Genomic DNA, 24,351 nt, shown 5'->3' with positions numbered 1-24,351 from the left:
TGTTTTTCCTTCGTCTTTGTATAACTCTATGACTCTGGCCATTACCCAATTGTTGAATATAAGTTTGTTTACACTACCCAATTGTTGAACATAAGTTTGTTTATAATTTTATTATGCCACATCCTGTTATAAGCTTATTTTACGTAAAATTACTATAATATTATGAATTACCTGTTTACATAATACAAAATTACAAATAATTACATAATAGAATAACAATTTAGCATACTTAAAATGGTGTACTAGAGGACTCTGCTCTTAGTGTACTAGTAGTTTAGTAAATTTTCTTTTTTTCTTCTTTTACCAACTTTTTAGAAAAAATAAATTATCAGTAGTGTTTAGGAAAAAAATCAATAGTGTTGAGTCAACTCATAATCCATTATGTCCGAGTTGACTTCCTCAAGCTTTTAGAAGTTGGCACTGATTGGTCAGTGCAATTGCTTTTGCAAACCCCAAAAATTAATTAAGCAGCACATGGAAAAGCTTCATCCTATTTACCATTGTCGGATAAAAGGGCAATAACAATTTACTATGTCAAGATAAGACAGGCATAAATATACTCAGTTTGATGAGAAAATTAAGGTAAAAAAGCAAATGTCATTGCCTAAAATTGTAAAGGGATCGAGAGATTTCAAAAAACTCTGTGTTACAAAATATAAGGTCCCGTTCTTTCAAAAGGTCCTAGCAGAAGAAAGAGAGGAAAGGAGGCAGGGGTGGGCATCTGAGCAAGGAGCGAAAGAAAGGCTAAAGGTAGTTCTTTCGGAGGAACTGGGGACCTGTCGGGCAGAGGAGGATGTTAGTGTAGGGGATGAGGTCGCCGGTTTCCTGGCGATTGGGGATGTCTTCGAGTCAGGGGCCGGTGACCACTCATCAGAGGATAAAGGGGAGGAAAAGGAAGAAAGCGAAAGCCAGGGACAGAAAAAGGATGGGTCCTCGGCCCTAGTATCTAGAAAGTTCCCCTTCCTCTTGCTGTTTGTAAATATCTTTTTGGGTCGACCTTTTGTGTCCTCTTTTATTTTTTCTGGTTCTTTTAGTCTTTTAGTGAAAAGGTCTTGGTGGAATTTGAAGAGTGTCTAGACGTATTTGGAAGTTGAAGTCTCTGGTTAAAAGTTTTCTGTGGTGGAGGAGTATCTCTGGGCAAAAGCGAGAAGATATCTCACTTTAAGGACTCTTTTAAGTACTAACGGGGTTGGAGGTAGTGTCCTTTTGGAAGGATAATGTTATCGATAAGTTTTCCCCATCATTCGATTATCAGAATTTGTTAAAGGCAGGGTCCCGACAGTTCTTTCCTCAACAGTAGTGCTAAATGGAAGATAGTATAGGAACATCAATGGGCTTGAGAAACCTTGTTCTTCGCTGCTCGGGATGTATAAATGTGTTTTCTTCCCTGTTCTGAGGAGCAAGATGTGTGTATGAAACAATGCAGTTGCTCGAATATTGTCGAGTCTCTTATTAACTTGCCACTGCTTATGGGAGCCTTGAGCCCTCTGGTATAGCCTTAGTCTCATCTAATCGGAAGAAGCTGATGGAGGTTGGGATACATTGGGTAGAGTGGATTGTTTGGATGGTACTACGATGGAGAGGTATTCAAGATCCCTAGTGGAGATCGCAAAGGACAATGTTGGCTTTGTTAAGGAATAACCAGGAAATTGGATAGATAGCACCTTTTTTACCTTGCTAAGGTTTTCTTTTCTTGACATTGGAACTTGTTCTCATGTTTTCATGATTGTAATCATGGGGGACTCCTGGTCCCTTTCTCATGTACTTATTATAAGTATGATTTATAAATATTAATGTCAACTTTTAAAAAAAAAATTGTAGCAGCTCTAGATAAGTAAAGAACAAAAATGACAAAGATGAATCACAAGCACATGTTTACAGATAAAAGATGGCATACAATGTTACCAGTAAGAAGGCATGCACGATGAAAGAACACAACAAGTGCAATAGATGTGAATAATAGGTCTATTTATGGCAGGGAACAGAGAAATGCTAATATAATGTAGTAACAATTCTGCTAATCTATAGTGGGGCCCAAATACAATCAAGCTTTCAGGTTTCGATTTCGGTATGTATTTCGGCTAGTGGCGGAAATGGAAACATATCGCTTTCGGATGAGGATTTTAGTGGAAATCATGTAAAAAAAAACAAATAGACATATGCAGATGATGGACAATTAAGATGAAACTCTATTAAGTGTTAGAATATGTAGAAATACACACTCCAAAACCATCACAGAAGGGAAAAAAACAACCATAACGGTTTAATAACATCGAACACCTAGTGACATGCGTTATAGCACATATCTAATAATGCAGTACATACCACATTTCACATGTAATTCATATAAATAGTTACATATTACACTGTATTCCACATGCAATTCTATTAAATACAAATATATAACATATAATGGTATAGTATAACACTAATACACTTAATGATCTTGGTTCTGTATGCATTTTGGTTTCGGTATGCGTTTTGATAGGGAACCAAAACATTTCGGACGTTTCGTATTGGCTCCGGTGGAAGTTTAAAACCATGCATGATGCAACCGCAAGTCAATTCATGGTGGATCCACAGGCGATGCTTGGGCACAATTTGTGTAATATATGTGCACCATTTGACCAACTTACGGTGACCCTTCAGATCTGCACCGTCCATGTGGCACATGTATGGTGATCAATCCATTCATCTATTAAGCTCACTGCATATTGGTCATAAAGCAAAAATATGCCACTTTGATGACCTGATCGCCCAAATTGCATGGAAAAAAGCTCATTCATAAGATCAAAACATCAGATACAAGTTAATTTTGCAAATGCAAAGCCCAACCACAGTGGGCTACATCCAATGAATGGCTCTGATTACCATACACAAGGCAGTTGGATGGGGCTACCTACCTTTCCCAATTCTGTTTTTATACAGGGGAGGGAGCAGTGTCAAACCAAGCATTTATACATGTAAGGGTTGGCAACGGCTTGACTATGTCTATGTTATAGTATAAATACTTCAAATATCAAGAAGACTGCAATGACGTTCAAGTGGAGATGTATGGACCCCCGATTGCTTTGCATTTTATAATGGTATGGATAAAGGCTACTGATGTTGGCACTAACATGTTTTGGTAATTGCACTAACTCAACCTGTCCTTTATTACTCAACTAGCTGTCAAAGGTTATCACAATTCCCGAAAAAGCTCTGAGTAGCTAATTAAAAAAGACAAGGTGAGTTAGCGCAATTATCAAAACATGGTAGTGCTAACATCAGTAACCTGGATAAAACCTACCTCAAAAAACTTTGATGAATCAGTTGAAAGAAAGGTCTATACAACAAGACTCATATGAGAGGATATATTGAAGGCAAAAAGAATAGGGTTACCTCAAATCGTTCGTTGCAAGATTGCAGACGAGAGAAAAGCTTCTCAGCAAATCCCTAGAAGCAAGATACAAGTCAGAAATCACAAATAACAGTGTCCTATACCATATGGATCAGAGCTAAGAATGAAAGAAAAACCAGCTAAACCTGAGCATCTTTCAAATGGGTAAGTGGTGAATAGTAACTTGTACTATTGTGTTCTGATGCAGTGCGCTGCTGCCTTTTCATACTGCGCATGGCACGCTGCAATTTGGCTTGCTTTTTCTTCTTGCTAGCAAATGTACCTTTGTGGTGTGCCTGGAACCCAAGGAGAAAGTTTAACATATAATAATAGAGAAACTACAATGAATGGGACATTGGGTAACAAAATACAGAAAACAAAACGTATTGATGTAAGCATTGTGTTCATTAGCCATAATTTTTTAAAATATTTGCCACAAAATCATATGCACTCATTCCAAATATCTAAATTTTTTATCATCATATATGTTGTATTTTCTTCAATTTTCACATTTGGAAATGATAACTCAAAATCCGTAAAAAGGCATGCATAAGTAAGTTTCTAAAGTAGAGTTATGCTTTGAGATACAGGTCTACTCCTCAGCAATGCCATTTCTGTAGGGGAATTTCAGGTCAATATAATCTGGCATCAGTTAACCTAGAAACAAAAAGTATTTCAGTATTAGAAGCCATCCATATCATCAAATTAACATAATCCAGAGAGAGTTTCTTCAAGGGATTGAATTTACACAAAGTCGACAGGCCATGAACTTAATGTGGAATCAATTATATAAGATGAACCGTTTAATAGTAATAAAAACCGAGCCACTCATGAGTCTGCAATCTCAGAAAGAGTCCAGTTAGAAACTAGTAATTTATAATAGGTAGTTGGAATATACTTCTGACAGAAAACAATTATAGAGAAAAGATGGCGAACTTGTTAGACAAGTCATTATTTATCATTAAGGGCATATATTTAATTTAAACATCGTTGATACATGGGTTGTAATGTGCTGAAGTCATTATTGAATAAAAGTCCTTCCACAAGAATTGTGTGGTAATTTTCCCACCTCTATTCTTCCTGTTGCATCCCACATCATCTTTGAATTCGTTACATGGCAGCATACCAAGGTTTACATCGATCTGATCGTATTCTCCCACACCAAAGGTACGTATTATTTTAATCAAGTTTTTCCGTTCAAAATTCTTTCTCCACTCTCCTTCCATTTAAATACCCTAACCTGTCACGTCTCTTCGAGATCTCATCTGTCATCTCTACTTTCTCTCTTCAAAACCTAAACGCCTTCTCCTTCAAACTTCGTCCAAAAGCTTTGCAAATCCCTATGATCTGTTGACACGGACACGAGTGTCATGTGTCGACACGGACACGGAGTGTCGGACACGGCAAACTCTCAAAATTTAGAAAAGGGGACACGACTAAAATAGAAAGTACATATAATCATGTTTTGTGGATATAGATTTGTGTGCCAGGTTTCGATAAGGATATGAGGTATCTGACATGGAATCCCCTAAAAATCTAGAAATAGTGGCACACTCATACACGTACATGCATACAAAGTTACTGACACTTCTAGCAGTACAATTAGAAGTGTCTAAAGGAGTGTCGACACGTGTGGGCACGGGTGTCGTATCGGACACGACACGTCTGTCAACAATAAATTCAAAGTGTCCACCAAATCATAGGCAAATCCCAACAACCCTTTTCTCTCTCATCTTTGTTCATATTCAGAACCTAAAAACCCTAATTTCCTCTTCCTGGACTTCACAAAAACCCTTTTTTACCCCTTAAAACCCATCACACCATCTTCATAGATTTTTGCATCTCTATAACCCACCCTTCCCTCTGTGCTTTTCAAAAACCAGTCCCAAACCATTTGTCCCTCTAAAGCCCCAAATCCAACCTTTCATCGCCCCAAAATCCAAAACCTTTGTTCTCACCCTTTCCTCCCCTAAATCCTTATCTTTGATTCTCCTTCAGTCACTCTCATCCCTTTGTATACCCTACTGTCCTCCATTTGTCTTGTTTTCATATTTCTCTTCCTATCTTCGTGCATCTACCTCCCATACAACATCTTTTCTCAACCCTTATTCATTATCCTCTTGTTGTAAATTTACCAATGACAATTACCTTCTCTGGAAAGTTCAGATTTTACACATTGCTCGTTCACAGGGTATCCTTCCCATCTTGAGGGATATTTCTGTGAAGAAAAGTCTAATAACAAGGATCTCAAAGTAGTGTGCAAGACTAATCTGGAGTATAACACATGCGTTGCAAAAGATCAGCTGATAATTGTATGGATCAACTCAACACTTGCCCCAGCAGTTCTCGCACAGATTATCCGCTAGAAGCTTCCAGACACTTATTCCCAGTAGTACAAGGTCGGGCTGAAGTCAAAAAGTGCAAGAAAGGTAATCTTGCTACTCGTGAATTTCTCTTGAAGATGAACAATTTGATCAGTTTGCAACTATCAGAAAACCTCTCATTGAATGCGATAAAGTTTGTCGTATTCCAAATGGAGAGGTGATTATAGGACTTTTCCTACGCCTCTCCTCACTCACACGCTTCTTTTAGTTCATGCCACCGACTACAATGGGTTGTCAGACCTGTGATCAGCACCATAATTTATTTATTTTTGAAAAGTTAAGAGTGCACGAAGTGATGCAAGTAGAAAATAGAAAATGCGGGAAGCGAAAAAGTCAAAAGAAATTAAAGAGGCAGCATGTGGGAAGCATCGTTGAGTGTCAATATGAAGCTTTTAGTAAGACTCATTAGGAGCGAAAAAGAAACATATAGAAAGAGGGAGTTTAAATTACGTTGGGGAGGATGGGTTAATGTAGGTAAGGATTACAAGTAGTAAAGATGACTTCACATCTAATTAAAACTTAAGATGAGTTTTTAAGTTTTAAAGACACTCTTTTCTTAAATACACTCCTTCGGCATTGTCAAAAGAAGGAAAAAATCATTTAGACAAAATAATTTACTTAAATAGGAAGTGAACTCTTAATTAAGAGGAAACACGTAGGAAGCATGTGGGAGGCACGTTTCCCCTAAATTTGGTAAGCGAGAAGAACTTAGCTTCCGAAGCGAGCTTCCCATCCAACTAAGAAGTTTCTGGTAACTACGATCAACACAATAATAGCACACTCACATGCTACTATCACTATGATTCAGGTTAACAACAATTTCCATCAATAGATCTCACACATCACATGGGAGATCTCTCACTTTTGTCTCTGTCAAAAGCTTCTTGGGTAGTTATCCCGGGAGCTATGTACCACTTATTCAATGACTCAAGCAACATACCTTCCCTAGTTCCTTATTCTAGCTCATCTTACACAGTGCGTTTTGGTTTCACCTTGGTCTCCTCTCCATTTGGATCGTTTTGTATTCCCGATGTGTTTGATATCCCTAGTATTCAATAGGGGTGCAACTCGGGTTGGGTTGAACCCAAACCCGACGGGTTCAACCCGATTTTTGCGTGGGTTGGGTTAAAGATTTTCGGTAGGGTTGCAACTTGGGTCGGGTTTTACCCGGACCGCATCAACCCGTCCTGAAAAAAGCATGGGTCAGGTTCAAAATGCTCGGGTAAGGAGCTGGGTCTGGTTTATGTTTACAAAGCCTGAGTGATTCTGGGGCTGGGCCGGTTTTAAAGGTGGAAAACCCGGCCCGACCCGAGAACCCGCATTTTTCCCTTTTTAATTATAAAAAATTATAAAGTTATATCAACATAAGTTAAAAAGTAAAAACGTAACCCTAGCCTCTCTCTCTCTCTCTCTCTCTCTCTCTCTATATATATATATATATATATATATATATATATATATATATCTGACTTCCGACTTTGAGCCTTCGTCGCCCCTCCTCATCTCTGGTGACCCTCATCTCCACCATCTCTGGTGACTGGTAGTTTCACCCAACTCTATTCAACAGACCTTTCAATCTTTCAGCTTATCTCTGAAACCCCATTCAAAACTCATCAAAGTATCAAACCCTCTTCCATTTTCTTTCATTTTGTAAAACCAGAGAGATCCAGAGAGAGAATTCGTGAGAGGATATTTGGATTTTTGGGTTGAACAAACCCTAATCGTAGAGGGAGTAGAGAGATCTGAGAGAGGTTTCAGCTGGGGGAAGAGCCAAGAGAAAATCGGAGACTAGAAGGGGGCTTCTTCTTCATTTTTGCTAGAAAAATCAGAGAGAGAAGAGTAGAGAGGATCGACTACCCATTTCCAACCTTCGACCATCTTCTCCGGTGGATTTTTCCGGAATCCGACAAGGGGGATTCTTGAGCTTAGGCATACATTGGAGAAGATCATTTGTCACAATTCTACAGTAAGTTTGCTTTCTGTGTCTTTTTCAGTTTAATTTTGTGTCTGTAAGGCTTTGTTTGTTTTGGATTTTTAGAACCAGTGAGTACAGAATTGATTATTGGATGGATTATTGTCTTGATTATTGGATGGATTATTGGATAGAACCAATTGGATGGATGGATTATTGTGTTGAACCAATTTTTAGAACCTTGTTTGTCTCCGGTGGATTATTCCTTTATTTTTGGGTTGAAGTTCTCATACTATATCATCTTGGTTCCAAGTTCTCATAGTCTTTGTCTCAACAGTTCATTAAAATCATTTATGCAATCATGCTTTCAGAGCCTCCAATTTGTGCAAGGCATTCTGTTTATGGCCTAGGAAAAGTGAGTTTTGGTAGCATGATGAAGAAAATTAAGAATCTTCTTCACTAGCAATTCTCTTCTTCAACTATTATGTCATGAAAAATCTTCATCCAACTCCGATATCTGGGATCTTTTCATTTATGCAATTGAAGTTTCAAAAGGCGATGATATGCAAAAACCCGACCCGGCCCGAGAAACTACCTCGGGTAGGGCCGGGTTTAACAATCCCGGGTTTCCAAAAAAAAAAAACCCGACCCGAGATAGTTTCTCGGGTAGGGTAGGGTTTCAGAAAACCCGACCCGAGTTGCAACCCTAATTTTCGGGTTACAAATCGGGTCGGGTTGGAAATTTATGACCCGAATGAAAATTGGGGCAACCTGACCCGAATTGTAACCCGACAATTTTTGCCCAGATTTTTAACTTTTTCAAAATATAGCAAGTCTTTTAATAGTTGAGAGTTTTAATTATTTTAATAGCTAACTTTACGTTTTAGACTTTCTTTCCCAACAAAAATACCACTCGGCCTTTCTTTGACTTTCCCAAAAATCAGAATGAAGCCCTAAAAAAAAGTAGAACTATAGAAACCCTACATCTCTTTTCTTCTTCTTCTTCAATTCCAATGGCGGGGGCGAAACTCCTACTCCGCCACGTCTCTCTCCACGGTTTCGTCTCCACGCCTTCACCTCCTCCTAGTCGGTTAGACTTCACCTTCGTCTCAGACCACAAAGCAATGGTTTTTTAAGCAGGATATTAAATCCAATCAAAGAACCTCTGTTTTGTTATTGCTCAGGTTTTTTGCCTAAAAGATCTAGAATGACAAGAATCTAATAGAAAAGTATGAAATCACTATATTTGAAACTTGGCACCCTAGTTTCTGTAATCAAATCAAATCCCCTATGAAAAAACCCTGTTTTCCTCGTTTTCTTCGGAATTAAATAAGGGAAATGATATCCCCTCCCCCCCCTCCCCCCCCCAATCTTAAATGGATAAAATCCCCCCTTCAACGGTTTCTGTGAGAATGGTTCACTGCTTGAGAATAAATTCACCCACTTTAACGTTTTTCTTTGCCTTTAAACTTGACGGATACTGTTAAAGGGGGGGATTTTATCCGTCAGATGGGGGGGGGGGGGGGGGGGGGATATCACGTCCCTTAAATAAATAGCGAGGAACACATTTTTCCAACCCAACCCGAATTGGAAATCGGGTTGGGTCGGATTGAACCCCGCCGGGTTGAAAATCGGGTTGGGTTGGAAAAATGGGTTCCTCGGGTTGGGTCGGGTTGGCCTCAACCCGACCCGAGTTGCACCCCTAGTATTCAACGAAGGAGATTAGCACTTTCTAATGCACTTCTCAATTTTCCTGCTAGGTCCACTTTGTTCTTGTGAATGATCTCTGCCTCTCGCTAAAGGCACATCTCAGGGTGATTAATATTTTTCTGGCTGCTCTTGGCATCACATCCTTACACTGGGGCTCCGAATTTTCTGCTCGCTTTGTGATTGTGTTGTAACCATCTTCATCCATATGGCATCACTGCATGGCGGGTTTTCAGTCATCGGTCTTTGAATCAAGTCACTTGTAATAAGGCTTCCAAGTGTCTTATTTGTTCTATGCAAGCTTGAATTGCATATTTTGATGGTTGGCGTCCTCGCCCTATTCCTTCTATGTTTGGCTCCCGTCTCTATGTTGAGGGGAATACACCTCCCAAGCCCTATGATTTAGCCGACACTTTGAAATTATTGCTGACACACTGTGTCTTGCCGTGTCCGACACTACACGCGTGTCCACCCGTGTCGACACTCCTTTTGGACACTTTTAAACATAGTGCTATAAGTGTTAGACTTAATGTGGGTGTGTTGACATGTTTTTGTGCCGTGTAGAGTGTGACGTTCTATTTTATTATTGCATATTGAGCTTACCTCTTTTATTATTAACTCTTTTTAGATCTTCTTTAACTAACATTTGTTGTTATATCACATATACTTTCTATTTTAGCCATGTCCCTGTTTCTAAATTTTGGGGGGTTCCCGTGTCCGTCTCCACAAATCATAGCCCAAGCCTTTGTGTCATTCTCGAGGCATTGTGGGTCGGTATTCCTGTCCCCATACATTAGTTCATGATGGGGTGGCTGAATGAAAGCATTGTAATATTATTGAGGCAGGCCTCTTCAAGATGTTTCACTATGGTGCTCCAAAGGACCTATGGATTCAGGATCTTCAAGCAGCTGTCCATATCATCAACATGCTCTTATGATCCACTCTTGGTCAGTAGACACCATTTCATGCATTGACATGGGGACAGCTCAACTACACATTTCTTGACTCATGAGGATGTATTTGTTATCATCACATCATCTCATAGGAAGAAGCTCTCCCTAAAGGCAGTTGTATGATCCGCGTCGCCTAGAGTGATTAACATTGTGGTTACAAGTGTTAGTTTTTTCCATCCAGATGGACCTTAATCTCACGCCATGTCTCCTTCGACCCTCCCACAGTAGGCCACAATAAGGGGAACACAATCAGAAATCTTCTTTCATGCAGCCCTGCTACTTCCACATGATTGAAATTGAACACACTAAGGACCAACAATGACCCAATGGAAATAAATAACCAATCTTCTTCATGACTTCCACATGATGAATTGCAAACCAGTTAGCATGATTGTGTGCAATAAGATGACAGGGAAGGAAGGAGAAAGAAAAAGGGATCATATTATGTACACGAGCATGTTAGGTGCTCTTTAGTATCTCGCATTTACAAGACTAGATATCACGTATTCTGTACATCGGGTCTTTCAATGACAAGCATTTTCGCAAATGTCTTAAACAATAAGGTCCATTCCAAACATGTCTTCAAACAATCATTGAATCTCCTATGCTCTGTTTGGTTACGTTTTTTTGAGTAAAATAGCAGGGAATGTAATTCTCCTGATTACCTGAGGGGTGTTTGGTAGGGATTTAGCAAAAATTGGAATTTTGACCGCCGGTTATGTCGAGCGATTGTCGGTGACGTGTAACCCTCGAAATTCGCCAGACAAATTTCTCAAAATCGAAGGAAAAATGGGAGAATTTCTCGGGGAAATTCTTTTTCACCGTAATTGTCATAACTTTTTACTTTTGCTTGTAGTTTTTTCCGTAATTGTCATATGTTATTACATTTTGTTTGTATTTTTTTCGTAATTTTCAAACTTTATAACCATTTCTCCGTAATGTTTCATTTAAAACTTTATAACTTCTGCTATTTTACTTTTTTTTTGTAATGATTACTATTTTTGCTTTTGCTAGCAACCTTTACCCCATGTGCGCATCTTTGCACCAAGGATGGCCACATGCCAAGAAGTGGCATAGGAGAAGTTTGCTAGCAAATTCCTATAAAAAAAAAAAAAGGAAATGTTATCAACACTACTGTTTTTTTATGAGGGCACTCTCACTTTATTAAAAGTACGGTATGGCCCACACCATAGGATGATCCAAACCGTCCATTAGATGAGCCATAGCCTAAATAGGTTATGCTCCAAAAATCATTTCCATAGGATGATCCTAACCCTCCAATCTGAATGTTAGAGGGTTGATCCTAACCCTCTATAGATCGGAGGGTTAGAATCAACCTATGGAAATAATTTTGGGGCATAACCTATTTAGGCTATGGCCCATCTAATGGACGGTTTGGATAATCCTATGGTGCGGGCCATACCGTACTTTTGATAAAGTGAGGAGTGCCCTCATCAAAAACAGTAGTGCTGATAACATTCCCCAAAAAAATCTTAAAAAATACGGTAAAAAAGCTCATGCACATCTCCTACCCCCAACCAAACAACGTCGGGGAGATTTGCCCACAATCTCCCCGTTGACTGATTTCCTTTTGATTTCCCTTTGACTTCTTCTTCTCTAAATCCCCCCAACATCTACCAGCATCCAAACAGCGCACTAGTGAAAATCATTGAATCTCCTAGCGACACATCGTCACACATGTCTTGAACAATAAGGTTCATTATAAACATAGATATGTCACATGTTTTGAAATTCGATGATTGTTCCATTTATTTTACTTTTCAACTTACACATTATTAATGGAATGGCATTAATATTTCTCGAGTATGTGGGGTTTTTCAGTTATGTGGGTGCACCACAAGGAATCAAACTTTGACGGTCTACAATTTGACTTTGGTTCCACAGAAGTCAACACGTGTCAGTTAAAATCAATACATGTCAGTGGAAGTTTGAAACTATGAACAAAAGATAGTAACATAATATATGGCTATGGCATCCATTATAAGTGACGTCAAATGGGTGAGACTCGTTAAAAGAGCTAGACATCATTTTATACTCACATACGTTGTTTTATAATGACAAAAGCACCATCAAAATGTTACACAATTCAGTATTTTACACGAGAACCAAACATATAGAGATAGATTCACTTTCTTTTCTGTCTCTCTTGTAATTTGTCTTTGCCTTTTGTTGTTTTCTTCTTCGACCATCTCGGTCTCTTTATTTGAATGAAACTGCTACCATTCCAAAAAAAAAAATCACTTCATCCATGCTACAGTAAAAAGTGGAGAGGTGATGCCACCGTGCCGTACATACTGAGCAAAGACCAAGTGTCTGATATCATCACCAACGGGCTGATTATAGACCATCATTTACATCTGCTTGACAAGCTGAAAATGCTCCAACGAAAGTTTCAGCTTGAAAAGTGCTAGCGGAGTCATTATATATCATTAAAGGCATATATGTCACTTAATATATCATTGATATAGGGGTTGTGATGTGCTGAAAATCTTCCTGCATGAATTGTGCGGTCCTTCTCCCATCTCTCTTCTTGGTGTTGCATCCCACATCATCTTTCAGTTCCTTAGAACCACACTAAGATTTTCCCTCTCTGGAAAGTAACTAGGAAATCATTATCAGCCTTGGATCAATACATGATGGATTGCACTCATGTGACTGCCAGATACCCCGCACTCTTCAGAAGTTCCAGAGGGTGGGAATTTTTGTAGCAACTGCTTTGAGTTGATCACCAACAAGGCAGCATAGCCCCAGACCCAGTTGTTCATATCATTTTCTGAGGCTCTTGGCCAAGAGTACAGTAATAAATTTTATGGTAATACAAGATCAACTATTTTTGTCGGTTTAAAACAGGTTACAGCCTCTTAGAATCATTACTTCTCTGCAATGAAGTTCATGGGAGAGCTCTCACTTCGGATTCCATACATCAACGATGGGTGCTTATGAGTGGAACCCTTTCTGTTTGTTTTCAGGCCTTTGAGCAACTTCTCCAATGCCACTTAGCATTCTGATTCAGAGATTTTTCTTTAGATGATGATGGGTGAAATTGAATTTTCCTGAAATTTAAACTGCCTTATCGTACTTGATCTCTCCCAAGGGCCAATTTTGGCTTCTCAAGCTTTGGTTCCTTAGTTTTTGGTTTATGCATGTAGATTGTAGCAGGAGAATGCTTTATGAAACCTAGCCCCTTTTCCTCAGCAGTTTGTAGTAAGACGATTTACTCTACGTTGCAATTATCATCCAACCGCCGCTCATTTCAAACCCCCGCCCCAACGGGCCTTTCCAAAGAGAAGCTATGCAAAATTCCTCTTTTTGGGCTGGAGCAATAAGAACCAAAGCATTAAGAGAGAAACTGGTGACTTAAAGAGGACAGCCCCTGAAAAGCCGCTGAAAAGTGTAGGCCTTGGGATTAGACGAATTAATGAAACAAATATCGCATTTCTAGGAAAGTGGCTGTGGAGGTTTGGTAAGGAGAAAGCTCATCTTTGGGTTAAAGTCGTCTAAGGTAAATATGGCGGTTCGCCGGGTCATTGGGTGATGGAGGATAGATTCAAGTGCACAGAAGTGATGTTGTGGATGGATATTTTGAGATTTAATCATCTATTTGCAGCCGGCATCAGATACGGAGTCTATGCAGGGGACATAATTCGATTTTGGCTAGATAAATGGTGCTCAGATTGGTCTCTAAAAGACATGTTACTGGATTTGTTTGTGATTGCAGTGCACAAGGATGGTTTTGTAAGGGACAATATGGAAAGAAAGGAGGAAACCGTGATTTGGAAGCCTCAGTTCCGAAGGAATTTCTTCGAAAGAGAGCTAGCATCTATCACTAGGCTTTTGGAGATGCTTGAAGAGGGATATATCAAGCAAGATGGGGATATAAGAGGGTTTGGATCTGGTGACTTTTCAGTAAGTCATTATAACATCACCGAGTAGATTGCACTGCTTCTTCCAAGGTAGAAACAGTGTGGACATTCCAGGCTCCACCTAGGGTGTGTACCTTTAGATGGGCAGCTTTATGTGATAGGGATCCAAACAATGGATTTCCTACGTAAGAGAGAGATACCCATCATTGATCATTGCGCCTTATGAATAGAGGCGGGAGAAACAGTGGATCATCTACTCATGCATTGCAAATTTGCGAGAGAGGTTTGGGGCAAACTCCTAAATAGATTTGGCATAAGCTAGGTTTTTTCTGGAAAAGAAAAACTCATTGGTCTTCTACATGGATGGTTGTTAGTCCCGTGGAGGAAAAAAGGAAAAAATTTGTGGAACGTGTCGTTCTTAGCTACTATTTGGGTAAAAGCCATCCCATGCTTGCCTTTGTATCCGCCTATGACCTATGGAAGGATCGAGAGAAGTGTGCCATAGAGTGGACATAAAGCAAAAAATTGTCCAACAATGGTTTCCCCCTCACTCCTGCTTCGTTAAAATTCAAATTTGACAGCTCTAGCATGGGGAACCCCAAGCCGGCCGGTATTGGTCGAGTTTTGAGAAATGAACATGGGAAGGTGATTTGGGCCTTTGTGGGCCCCATTAGGGACGTGGATGCTTCGGAGGCAGAGGTGAGTGCAGTTCACCAAGGTATGAAATTGTTGGTGAGAGATCGAATGGATAATGTGGTGGTGGTAGGGGATTCCTTGAATGTTATCCATTGGCTTAACGGCTCACAAAATCACCCTTGGAGGTTTGATAGGTTTTTTTATGAGATGCGAGATTGAGTGGGATCCTCGTTGGTCATGTTTCAGCATGTTAGCCGATCTGCCAATTCAGTGGCGGATAGCCAAGCTAGAGTAGGAGTTTCGAAAGACTTTAGCGTAGTTTGACTCTCTTCCACCCACTACTTTGTTGTATAGATTAGCTCTGTTCTCATATGTTTTTTGCCTGGTATACATTTTGACCATCTCGGTCCCTTTTGGTTGCAATAAAATTGGCGATCATTCAAAAAAAAAATAGAGAGAGAAAGAGAGGACAGCCCCATAACTATCTTCTTTGCAGCTCCCTCCAAAAGATGAATTCATCAAAAAAAATGAACTCCAATTCTTTTTACCATCTTTATAACCAAAGATGAAGCACTACATGTTTTTTTGAAGCACTACATGTTTTTTTTTATATGTGATAAAAAAACAGAGAATCTAAACTGGAACTTGTGGGAGATCTGCAAGATTTCAGTGCAAGCAGCTTATTAAGTCAGACCAAGTGTGTTTGGTTGCAGAAAAGCTGGGATGGCATAGGGATTTTGCTTGGCATTGAGGTGCCACATCAGCAAAACTCCTTGTTCGGTTATCAATATAGCATTCAAATCCCTGGAGACTACCAGGGATGTCTCCTGCTTAATCATTGCATGTCTGATGATGTGTCACCCTTCTCTCATCCTAAAGAAATTCCACCCTAAAACCACAAAAAGGTGAAATTTTGCCTGGATTTCTTGGGAACGATGCCCTCTCTCTCTCTCTCTCTCTCTCTCTCTCTCTCTCTCTCTCTCTCTCTCTCTCTATATATATATATATATATATATATATATATATATATATATATATACACACACACACACACACACACACACACACACACTCTAAGAACGATATATATATATATATATATATATATATATATATAGAGAGAGAGAGAGAGAGAGGAAAATGATTGTGAGCTTGAAGCTCATAGAGCTTAAATGAGCTTGAGGGCCCAAACACATGCGTCCCACATTTTTTGTCGTGATCCAAACCATTCATTTGCAAGGCCCCATCATAGATAGGGTGTGTACCAAAAATCAGCTCCATTGGATCATCCTAACCCCTCCAAAAGCGGAGGGCAAAAATGGGCAGATTTGTGGCAAACGGTATCTGTCTATTTTGCCCTCCACTTTTGGATGGGTTAGGATAATCCTATGGAGCTGATTTTTTGTACACACCCTATCTATGTAAGGGCCTTTCAAATGAATGCTTCGGATCATCCTAACAATGTGGGCCCACATGTGTTTGGGCCCTCAAGCTCATATATGCTATATGAGCTTCAAGCTCACAATCATTTTCCTCATATATATATATATATATATATATATATATATATATATATATATATATATATATATATATTGGTAATGACTCGCCTCGCCCTCTCCCTCTCCCTCTCTCCCGCTTCTACATTGGTAATGGCACTCCCTACCACTACTCTACTAGGCTGTCAACCAAACACTATTTACCACTATTTTACGAGGTAAGTTCCATGTAAATCCAAGGCTTGTCTCCTCCCTGTTGGCTACTTATACCACTACTCTCCGAGGTAAATACCTGCAACCAAACAGATCCTAAAGGTTCTCGGCGAAGCTGTCAGTAGCAGTGTTTAAAAATGCGGATGCGGCGCGGCCGAAGAAAATCCTAATCGACTAGGCATGACGGGGTCGAATACTCGGTTGACGCGGTCATAATTCGGGAGAGTCAAAGGAGTTTTTATTGACACATAAGGAAAAACATAGAACACGGATGAAGCAGAATACAGAACGCGGCCAAGGTAAAAGGGAGTCGATTCGTCCGGGGAGTCAACACGGTCGCAGGGGAGTTTTATAACTATGGTCAGTACTATGAATTGCTTAGCAGTTTTGAGCTGCTTAATTTCATCTAGGCTGCTTCTTGTTGTAGGCAGGATTACTGCTTCTCTTCTTCCAGCTCCTTTTATTTCTTTTCATCTCCATTTTTTATCTCTTTAGTAAATTTTTACTTAGCTTCTCAAAAGAAAATAAGAAAAGATCAGAGGTCAGAGATCGGCTAGGAATACCAGAAAGAATAATAGTATAGTGATCAAACCTACAAGGTAATGTTCTGAATGCTACCCTTTAAAAAAAATGTTCCGAATGCTTAAATATTAAATGTGTATTGTGTAGTCATTAAGTTATATTGATGCTGTAATTAATGCCATTTACATCAATAACCTTGAGATAAAATACTAAAAAATAAAACATGTTGAGAATAATGTATAATGTATAAAATAAAAATGCCAAATGACCAAAGTAGCTAAGATCCTTGGCCTTTTTAAGCCTTTGCAGGTCCTCAATTCACTAACCTTCCTTTTCTCTTCATCGATAATGACAATATGTAGCCAGAAAATAATGCTAATTTGCAGGGAAAAGGGTGAGGAACTTGAATATGAGAACAGATAGCTCATTGTGTTAAAATAATACATAATCCTGTACAGACGAACACCACCAATCACTAAAATATCTATGCATTCAGATGAAAATAGTGCAAATATGTAAAATATAAAAAGGCATGGGAACTAAAATGGAACTGGTTTAATCTCAGAGAGAACAAAACCACCAAAGAACCATCCCAGTTCCAAAAAAACCTTAATCATGGATCCAATTGCACTGCATGTTGACAACATAATAAGCCAGGACCACTCTTTCATAGGTCAGGAATAAATAGTAAGATTCAAGTATTCAACTACTGAATAACAACTAAGAAAAAACACAGTACAATAAAAATTGGATAGTAGTGTGTACAAGACCTTGTAGATAGCCTCCCTACTAAGAACAACTTGAGGCTTTTGGGTAGTTGTATCATCTTCACTGCTTGAACCTTCAGAATCATTGGCTTCTTCAATTCGCTCATAACCGAGAAGGAATGATAGAGCAGCAACCATAATCCTGAAGGTTTCAGAAATTAAGATTTCCTTGGGCTGTTCAAGAATGATTACTGCAAGGTGGGCCCGTAGTTAGAAAGGAAGAAGGCATGTATACCTGGAAGACGTGTGAAAACATGCTGTGCAGATTGCATTTGCTATCCTATCATCAAACCACACCCTTCGCCGGTGAAGATCACAAAGTACAGTAAGAGACCTTTTAGCTCTCGATTCATCCTCTTCCTAAAGCAAAACAACTTTTTACATATTACTCACGAGGATTAATTAGCCTTTAGAGGAATATGAAAAATAAAATAAGTAAAATGTATTAAAAACATGCCAAATAATGATAGAAAGGAAGAAACAAGAACAAGATGAGAGCACTACCAACCTGTAGCATCGAAAATAGGACATTCTGAAGTTGGCGATTCTTAGCTTCATTTTTATGTTTCTGGTTCATGCGCCTGATACTGTGAACAACATGTGAAAAGGCCAGCTTCCTTAAAACCCTGTCGCCTAGAATTTGAAGTTCCATAAACAAAGCAAGGGTTTCTCCTATATCAACTATCTGTGGAACAATGAAATGGGTCAAAGATGAGCAAGAGAAAAATAAATATAAGTGTACATGATACATCATAACAGAAACTTGAATATATGATCTCCTGCATTATCTACAGCACTTGTAACATGTTCTTTACAACTAACAACGAAATTCAGAAGTGCAATAACAAATACATTTATGAAACTTTCTTAATAGATCATCAAGAAACAATTGCAACCATTCAAAAGGAGGTTTGATTGTCTTGGAAGAGCATAATGCGGACTCAGACAAGAACTAAGCCAAAATGAAAGGGAATCGACTCGGGTGAGTTGACAATTAATGCGGGGAGTTTTGAAACAGTGAAATAAATACTATTTTTGAAGGGTTTGATATGCAGAGAATGTTTGACTTCCAAAGGGTGTGACATTGCCCTCAAGTTTCTGTTTAGGATATATCAGTACTCATATTGAATATGTCGACAAGATCTACATAAAGATGTCTAAATGTTTAGGTCATAACTTTGCAATAAGGTTTTTGTTTCACCTATGTAAGTAATTATTTTGAAGAGCTCAAGGAAATCCACGTGGATATTTCCCAACATTTGAAGGTCGTAAATTTGCAAAGAGTTTGACGAGATCTAGGTATATAATATCTAAATGATGGGCAGACAAAAATGCAAAAAGCAATGTGGGAAGCGACTGTGGTAAGAAAGGTATCTGAACAATAGTAATTGTAGGAAACAAGAAGCAGGGAGCATTAAGGGAGTGATGCCGAAAGAAAAAGAGGAAGTGGATGGGAAGTAAATATAGGTTAGGTTTGGTTACAAGTAAGTTAAGGAGGACTTCACAGTTGATTAGGATTACAGGTTTAGGAATTCTTATTCCAAGATCACCCTAAGGGTGCGGTGCGTTTGGATTGCCGGAATCGAGAATTGGTATCGGTATCACATTCCAATCCAATTCCAATTCCCCCTGTAAACGGAATAACCATTCAATTCTAGTGTTTGTGTAAGCACTGGAATTCTTCTAAGGAAACAATCATGATTCCAATTCTAGCGTTTGGTACCGTCCATACCAACGTCAGAAAGGAATCAGATTTTCAATGACATGTTTCATACAATCTCAATAAAGACTTGTTTTTTAATAAAATATAAGCATTTCGATGAGGACTTCCACAAGATTTTGCCCTATAGAAATTTAATGTTCAAGTGTATATTCAACAACTTTTCTGGAGGGGGCTGCTTTGGAGAATCTGGAAACCAACTATTCTGTGATTATGCTAGTTAATCAAGTACTTTGGAGAATCTGCGATTATGCTAGCTATAGAACTTTTTCTGCGGTCTCTAGCTGCTAAAGGAACAAATTTCCATTCAATTAACATTAATGAAATCAGTTTTTTGATTAGCAACCTGCAGCAAAGTGATAATTTCCATCACTAAAACTTCTTAAATACAATTTCTACCAATAGACTTCTAGTCAAAGACAACTACCAACTTTTCCTAACACCTTCTAGCCCAAAAGAAGCTTCTAGAACCCAGAACTACGTTACTATTTTAATGAGACAATATAGAAAGGGTTAGGGTTGTTGGCAAAAGAAGCTTTGATCGGGTGTGAAGGATTGATGTCCAGAAACATCATTGGACAAATTGGGGTGTGAAAGATTGATTGATATCTCTTTGTTAGAACAGTTTTGGCGTAGGTGTTGGAGGGTTTACAGTTTTGGCGTAGGTGTTGGAGGGTTCACAGAAGCCATTGAGTTGGAGGAATAACACTTAGCAGAAGGAAGAATAGAGGATTTTCTACCTCTAAACACAAATCAACACTCGAATCCAAGAACAACTAAACAGATTTTGAAGCGTATCACGACGCTAAAGTAAAGCAGCAAAGATTTTGTTTCCGTTTTTTGTAGAACACAAACTGGAAATCAAAACAAAAGAGAATGATATACCCTACATCTGATGCCATGTGAAAATAACATTTTGAGAAAAGTCGCTTTCCATTCATACGAAGATATAATATATACAAGAAGAGAAGAATCGTACAGACTCCAATCGCATTCCTTGATTGGATGAGTAAGTGGTGAATCTGATACAATTACATGGTAAATAAAAAGTAAAGGAAGATATGGCCAATCCTCATCTATCCCTATCAAATCGCCTTTATCTCTAACAGAGAGAGAGAGAGAATCTCCCGATTTCTCCCAGAAAGAGAGAGAGAGAATCTCCCGATTTCTCCCACAGTCGAGCGACGAAAGCGAGACCCTAACGCGAAAACGAAAGAGATTTAATGCACCTAATTTTTATCCTCATTCCGGGAATGAGAATACCACCCCTTTGCGCGGGTATCAAATAGCGCCAAATATTCCATCGTTATTTCCGACAGGAGGTAAGCATCGTTTCCCATTCCAATAGGGAAACCAATCCAAACACAGGAATCGCATAAATCGGACACCGTTACAAATTCCGGCAATCCAAACGCACCCTAAAGAGATAGGATAAGTTTGGAAGTACAATTCTGCTAAATTTTGTAAGCAAGAATAATTTTGTTTCCGAAGCGAGCTTCTAATCCATCTAGAGAACTTCCAATATTTATGGTCTAAATCCCTGAGGCTGCTGACTTTTCATCTGGGTTTCTGATGTGTTCCTCTTTTCTATTGTGCTCCTAACAAGTTGGTCAGTGAGCTTTTGTAGTTTTGCGCAATTGTGCCTCCTTTTTAAAAAAATCCCATCATTCAAAAAAAAAAGGACTCACCAACTTGCATTTAAAAGTTCGAATTGGTTTACCAAAAAAAAGAGCCAGAAAACTCGCCAAGTACTTGTTTACAGTTTTAAAAGAAGGGAAATGATATTTACCCCACCCCAAAAAAAAAGGACTCACCAACTTGCATTTAAAAGTTAGAATTGGTTTACCAAAAAAAAAAAAAATAGAGCCAGAAAACTCACCAACTGCTTGTTTACAGTTTTAAAAGAAGGGAAATGATATTTACCCCACCCCCGCGCTCTTAGCGGTTTCCGTGAGAATGGTTCACTGCTTGGAGGATAAATTCACCCCCTTTCTCTTTGCCTTTAAAATTTAACTAATAACGTTGGGGGAGGGGGGGAGAGGATATCATTGCCCTTAAAAGAAACCACCAAGCTTTAACAAGTAGAAACTCTAGTACTGCGGATTTTTTAACTGTCAGTGAGATAATTTAACCCCACTAGTCACTTCCAATTCCTTTTTTATTTTTTTAATGGTTGCAAATTTCATTCAAATAGAAAGCAAGACCGAGCTGGTCCACTAAAAGATACAAAGACTAGTCACTTCCAATTCTAAAAGTGCAGAAAATACTAATTCATAACAGCACCTTCTTTCTTTACATTTTCAAATCTTAACAATCATCCTTCATCATCACTAACTCTTCAAACTATATCGAGACACAACATATATAAACGATAATAACAACATCAGACATCAATGTCTCTGGGTACCAATCTAGTTTAAAAAACATTACAAGATGTTTAAATCAGCTACATGAATGTTAAACAACATTCTGATTACCTTAAACAGTAAGACCCTGTTTCGATGGCAGGAATTTTACTGGAAAAGGAGAAATATTTCTAAAATTTCCTACTTTTTTACACACGAAAATGGATAACTTGACACACTCTATTCAATTTTTATCCATAGACACATCCAATTTATGATGATATCCCTTGAAATTAATTATAAGCGTTTCATTTTCATCTAAGTTATGGAAATAAGAAAAATTCCGTCAGAATTGTTTTTCTTGCAATCCAAAAAGCGTCTAAGAGATGGAAGAAGAAACAGAGGGCGACAAAAACTAAAGATAATGAAAAGGGAGGAAAAAAACCCAAATTTCGCATGCCTTTCGGTTGAGGAGAAGAATTAGGGCTAAAATCCTGGATTTCACAAGCTAAAACCTAGATTTTTTTAAGCTAAAATCTGGATTTTACAAGAATGAGTGGTAACACACCTTACGCATTTAAAATCCAGGTTTTAGCTTTAAAAAGTCTAGTGTTTAGCTTGCAAAATCCAGGGTTCTACAACCCAAGATTATAAAATCCATATATCCAAACTGGGTCTAAGAGATGAGGTAAGAAACTAAAAATAAAAAACAATATAAAATGATTAAAAAACCCCCAAATTTCGCATACCTTTTGGTTGAGGAGAAGAATTAGTACTAAAATCCTGGATTTTACAAGCTAAAACCTAGATTTTATAAGCTAAAACCTGGATTTTACAAGATTGAATGGCAACACACCTTATTTACGCATTTAAAATCCAGGTTTTAGCTTAAAAAAATCTAGTGTTTAGCTTGCAAAATCCAGGGTTCTACAATCCTAAATTATAAAATGCATATATCCAAACTGGGTCCAAAAGAAGAGGTAAGAAACTAAAAAAAAAAAACAATATAAATGATAAAAAAAAAAACAAATTTTGCATACCTTTCGATTGAGGAGAAGAATTAGGGCTAAAATCGTGGATTTTACAAGATTGAATGGTAACACACCTTATTTACGCATTTAAAATCCAGGTTTTAGCTTAAAAAAATCTAGTTTTTAGCTTGCAAAATCCAGGGTTCTAAAACCCAAGATTATAAAATCCATATATCCAAACTAAGTCTAAGAGATGATGTAAGAAACTGAAAAAAAAATCGCATACCTTTCTATTGAGGAGAAGAATTAGGGCTTGGGCAAGATGGCACCGAAGCGAAGAAGGAAGCGAGTGAGCAGAAGAGCGAAGCAAATCAGCGATCTTTTGGGGGAATTCTGAAAGATGTTGAGGGTAAAATGGAGTGACATGAGCCAAGAACATTGCCATGTCGCCTAAATCCTTAGCAACAGTTGAATCAGTGTTAGCGCCTATGGAAGTATAATTCAAGGAGGCCTGTTGCTGGAAAAGATGGAGGGAGGAATCAAAATGGCGATATAGGAGTCGGAGCTCCGATTCGTAGCCTTCAGGGTCGCATTTCATCTTTGATTGTAGGGTTGGGAGGCTCAGACGATCGGAGCTTTTGCCGGAGGCGGAAAGGGATTCCGGCAAGGGGTTGGGGATTGGATTTGTAGAAGAAGGCATGTTTATATTTGGAAGTGAAACCCTAGAAATTTCTCCGCGTTCCTTCTGCAAGGAGTGAGTTCTACCACGGTAACGGCAATGGTGGTGCTTTTTTAGGTTTTCAATAGTTTCAGTATGTTCAGATTTTATTTGAAGTGTGAGATTGAGGGGGTTTTCTTAGGGCAATGATAAATTCGCACCCTCTTTAGGATGATTCGCACCCAATGTGACGTGAATTGTGGCAGACTTTTAACGCTTTTTGACGTGCATAAGGGGTGCGAATTACCCTACAGGGGTTGCTCTTGGGAGCCACCGTTGGCTAGGCGTGCAACTTGGGAACCCAACGGGTTCAACCCCAAAAAAAGGTCAGGTCGGGTCGGGTCGGTTCGGTTCGGGTCAGGGTTGGGTTGACTCTTCCCAACCTCGGTCGGGCTCGAGTCATGTTCGGGTTGAAGGTTTGGCAACCCCACCCGAGTTGCACCCCTATCGTTGACTCGATGAGGTGGACCTATGCCCTGCTTAAAGTCGAGCATATCCATATTGCAACCAAAATTAGTTCTATTTCGAAAGAGAACTGCTAGGAAAACGGAATCCCGTTTTGGGGAAAAAAACGGGTATTAATAAGTGGTGCCACGTCTACTAGAAGACAAATGGAGAGCTCAAATTCACGTTGCAAAGGGTCAAATCAACGGTTTTTGCTGTCCCGATTTTATTTTCCAAACGGAATCCCGTTTTCAAAGTGTTTTCCATTTCGAAAATAGATGTTACATAGACACTCAG

General features: G+C 38.9%; 1 protein-coding gene across 1 annotated transcript in view; it reads right to left on the bottom strand.

Moving 5' to 3' along the window:
* The window catches only part of LOC143861198 (ARM repeat superfamily protein), a 35,785-nt gene extending 12,076 nt beyond the window's left edge, over nucleotides 1-23,709 (bottom strand). Inside the window, exons 1-6 of the mRNA XM_077372130.1 lie at nucleotides 23,179-23,709; nucleotides 18,365-18,541; nucleotides 18,092-18,216; nucleotides 17,860-17,998; nucleotides 3,526-3,675; nucleotides 3,382-3,435 (exon numbers count right to left, since the gene is read on the bottom strand). Of these exons, the coding sequence (XP_077228245.1) occupies nucleotides 3,382-3,435; nucleotides 3,526-3,675; nucleotides 17,860-17,998; nucleotides 18,092-18,216; nucleotides 18,365-18,541; nucleotides 23,179-23,592 (1,059 nt within the window). The 5' untranslated portion in view covers nucleotides 23,593-23,709. The remainder of the gene's footprint in view (nucleotides 1-3,381; nucleotides 3,436-3,525; nucleotides 3,676-17,859; nucleotides 17,999-18,091; nucleotides 18,217-18,364; nucleotides 18,542-23,178) is intronic.
* Nucleotides 23,710-24,351: the final 642 nt, after the last annotated feature.

The sequence above is a fragment of the Tasmannia lanceolata genome, unplaced genomic scaffold (genome assembly GCF_043159265.1).
Source record: "Tasmannia lanceolata isolate RefF3 unplaced genomic scaffold, GAP_Taslan_0.1 ptg000037l, whole genome shotgun sequence".
Lineage (NCBI taxonomy): Eukaryota > Viridiplantae > Streptophyta > Magnoliopsida > Canellales > Winteraceae > Tasmannia > Tasmannia lanceolata.
The sequence above is the reverse complement of the archived record's forward strand: the minus strand, read 5'-3'. Positions and strand labels throughout refer to the sequence as shown.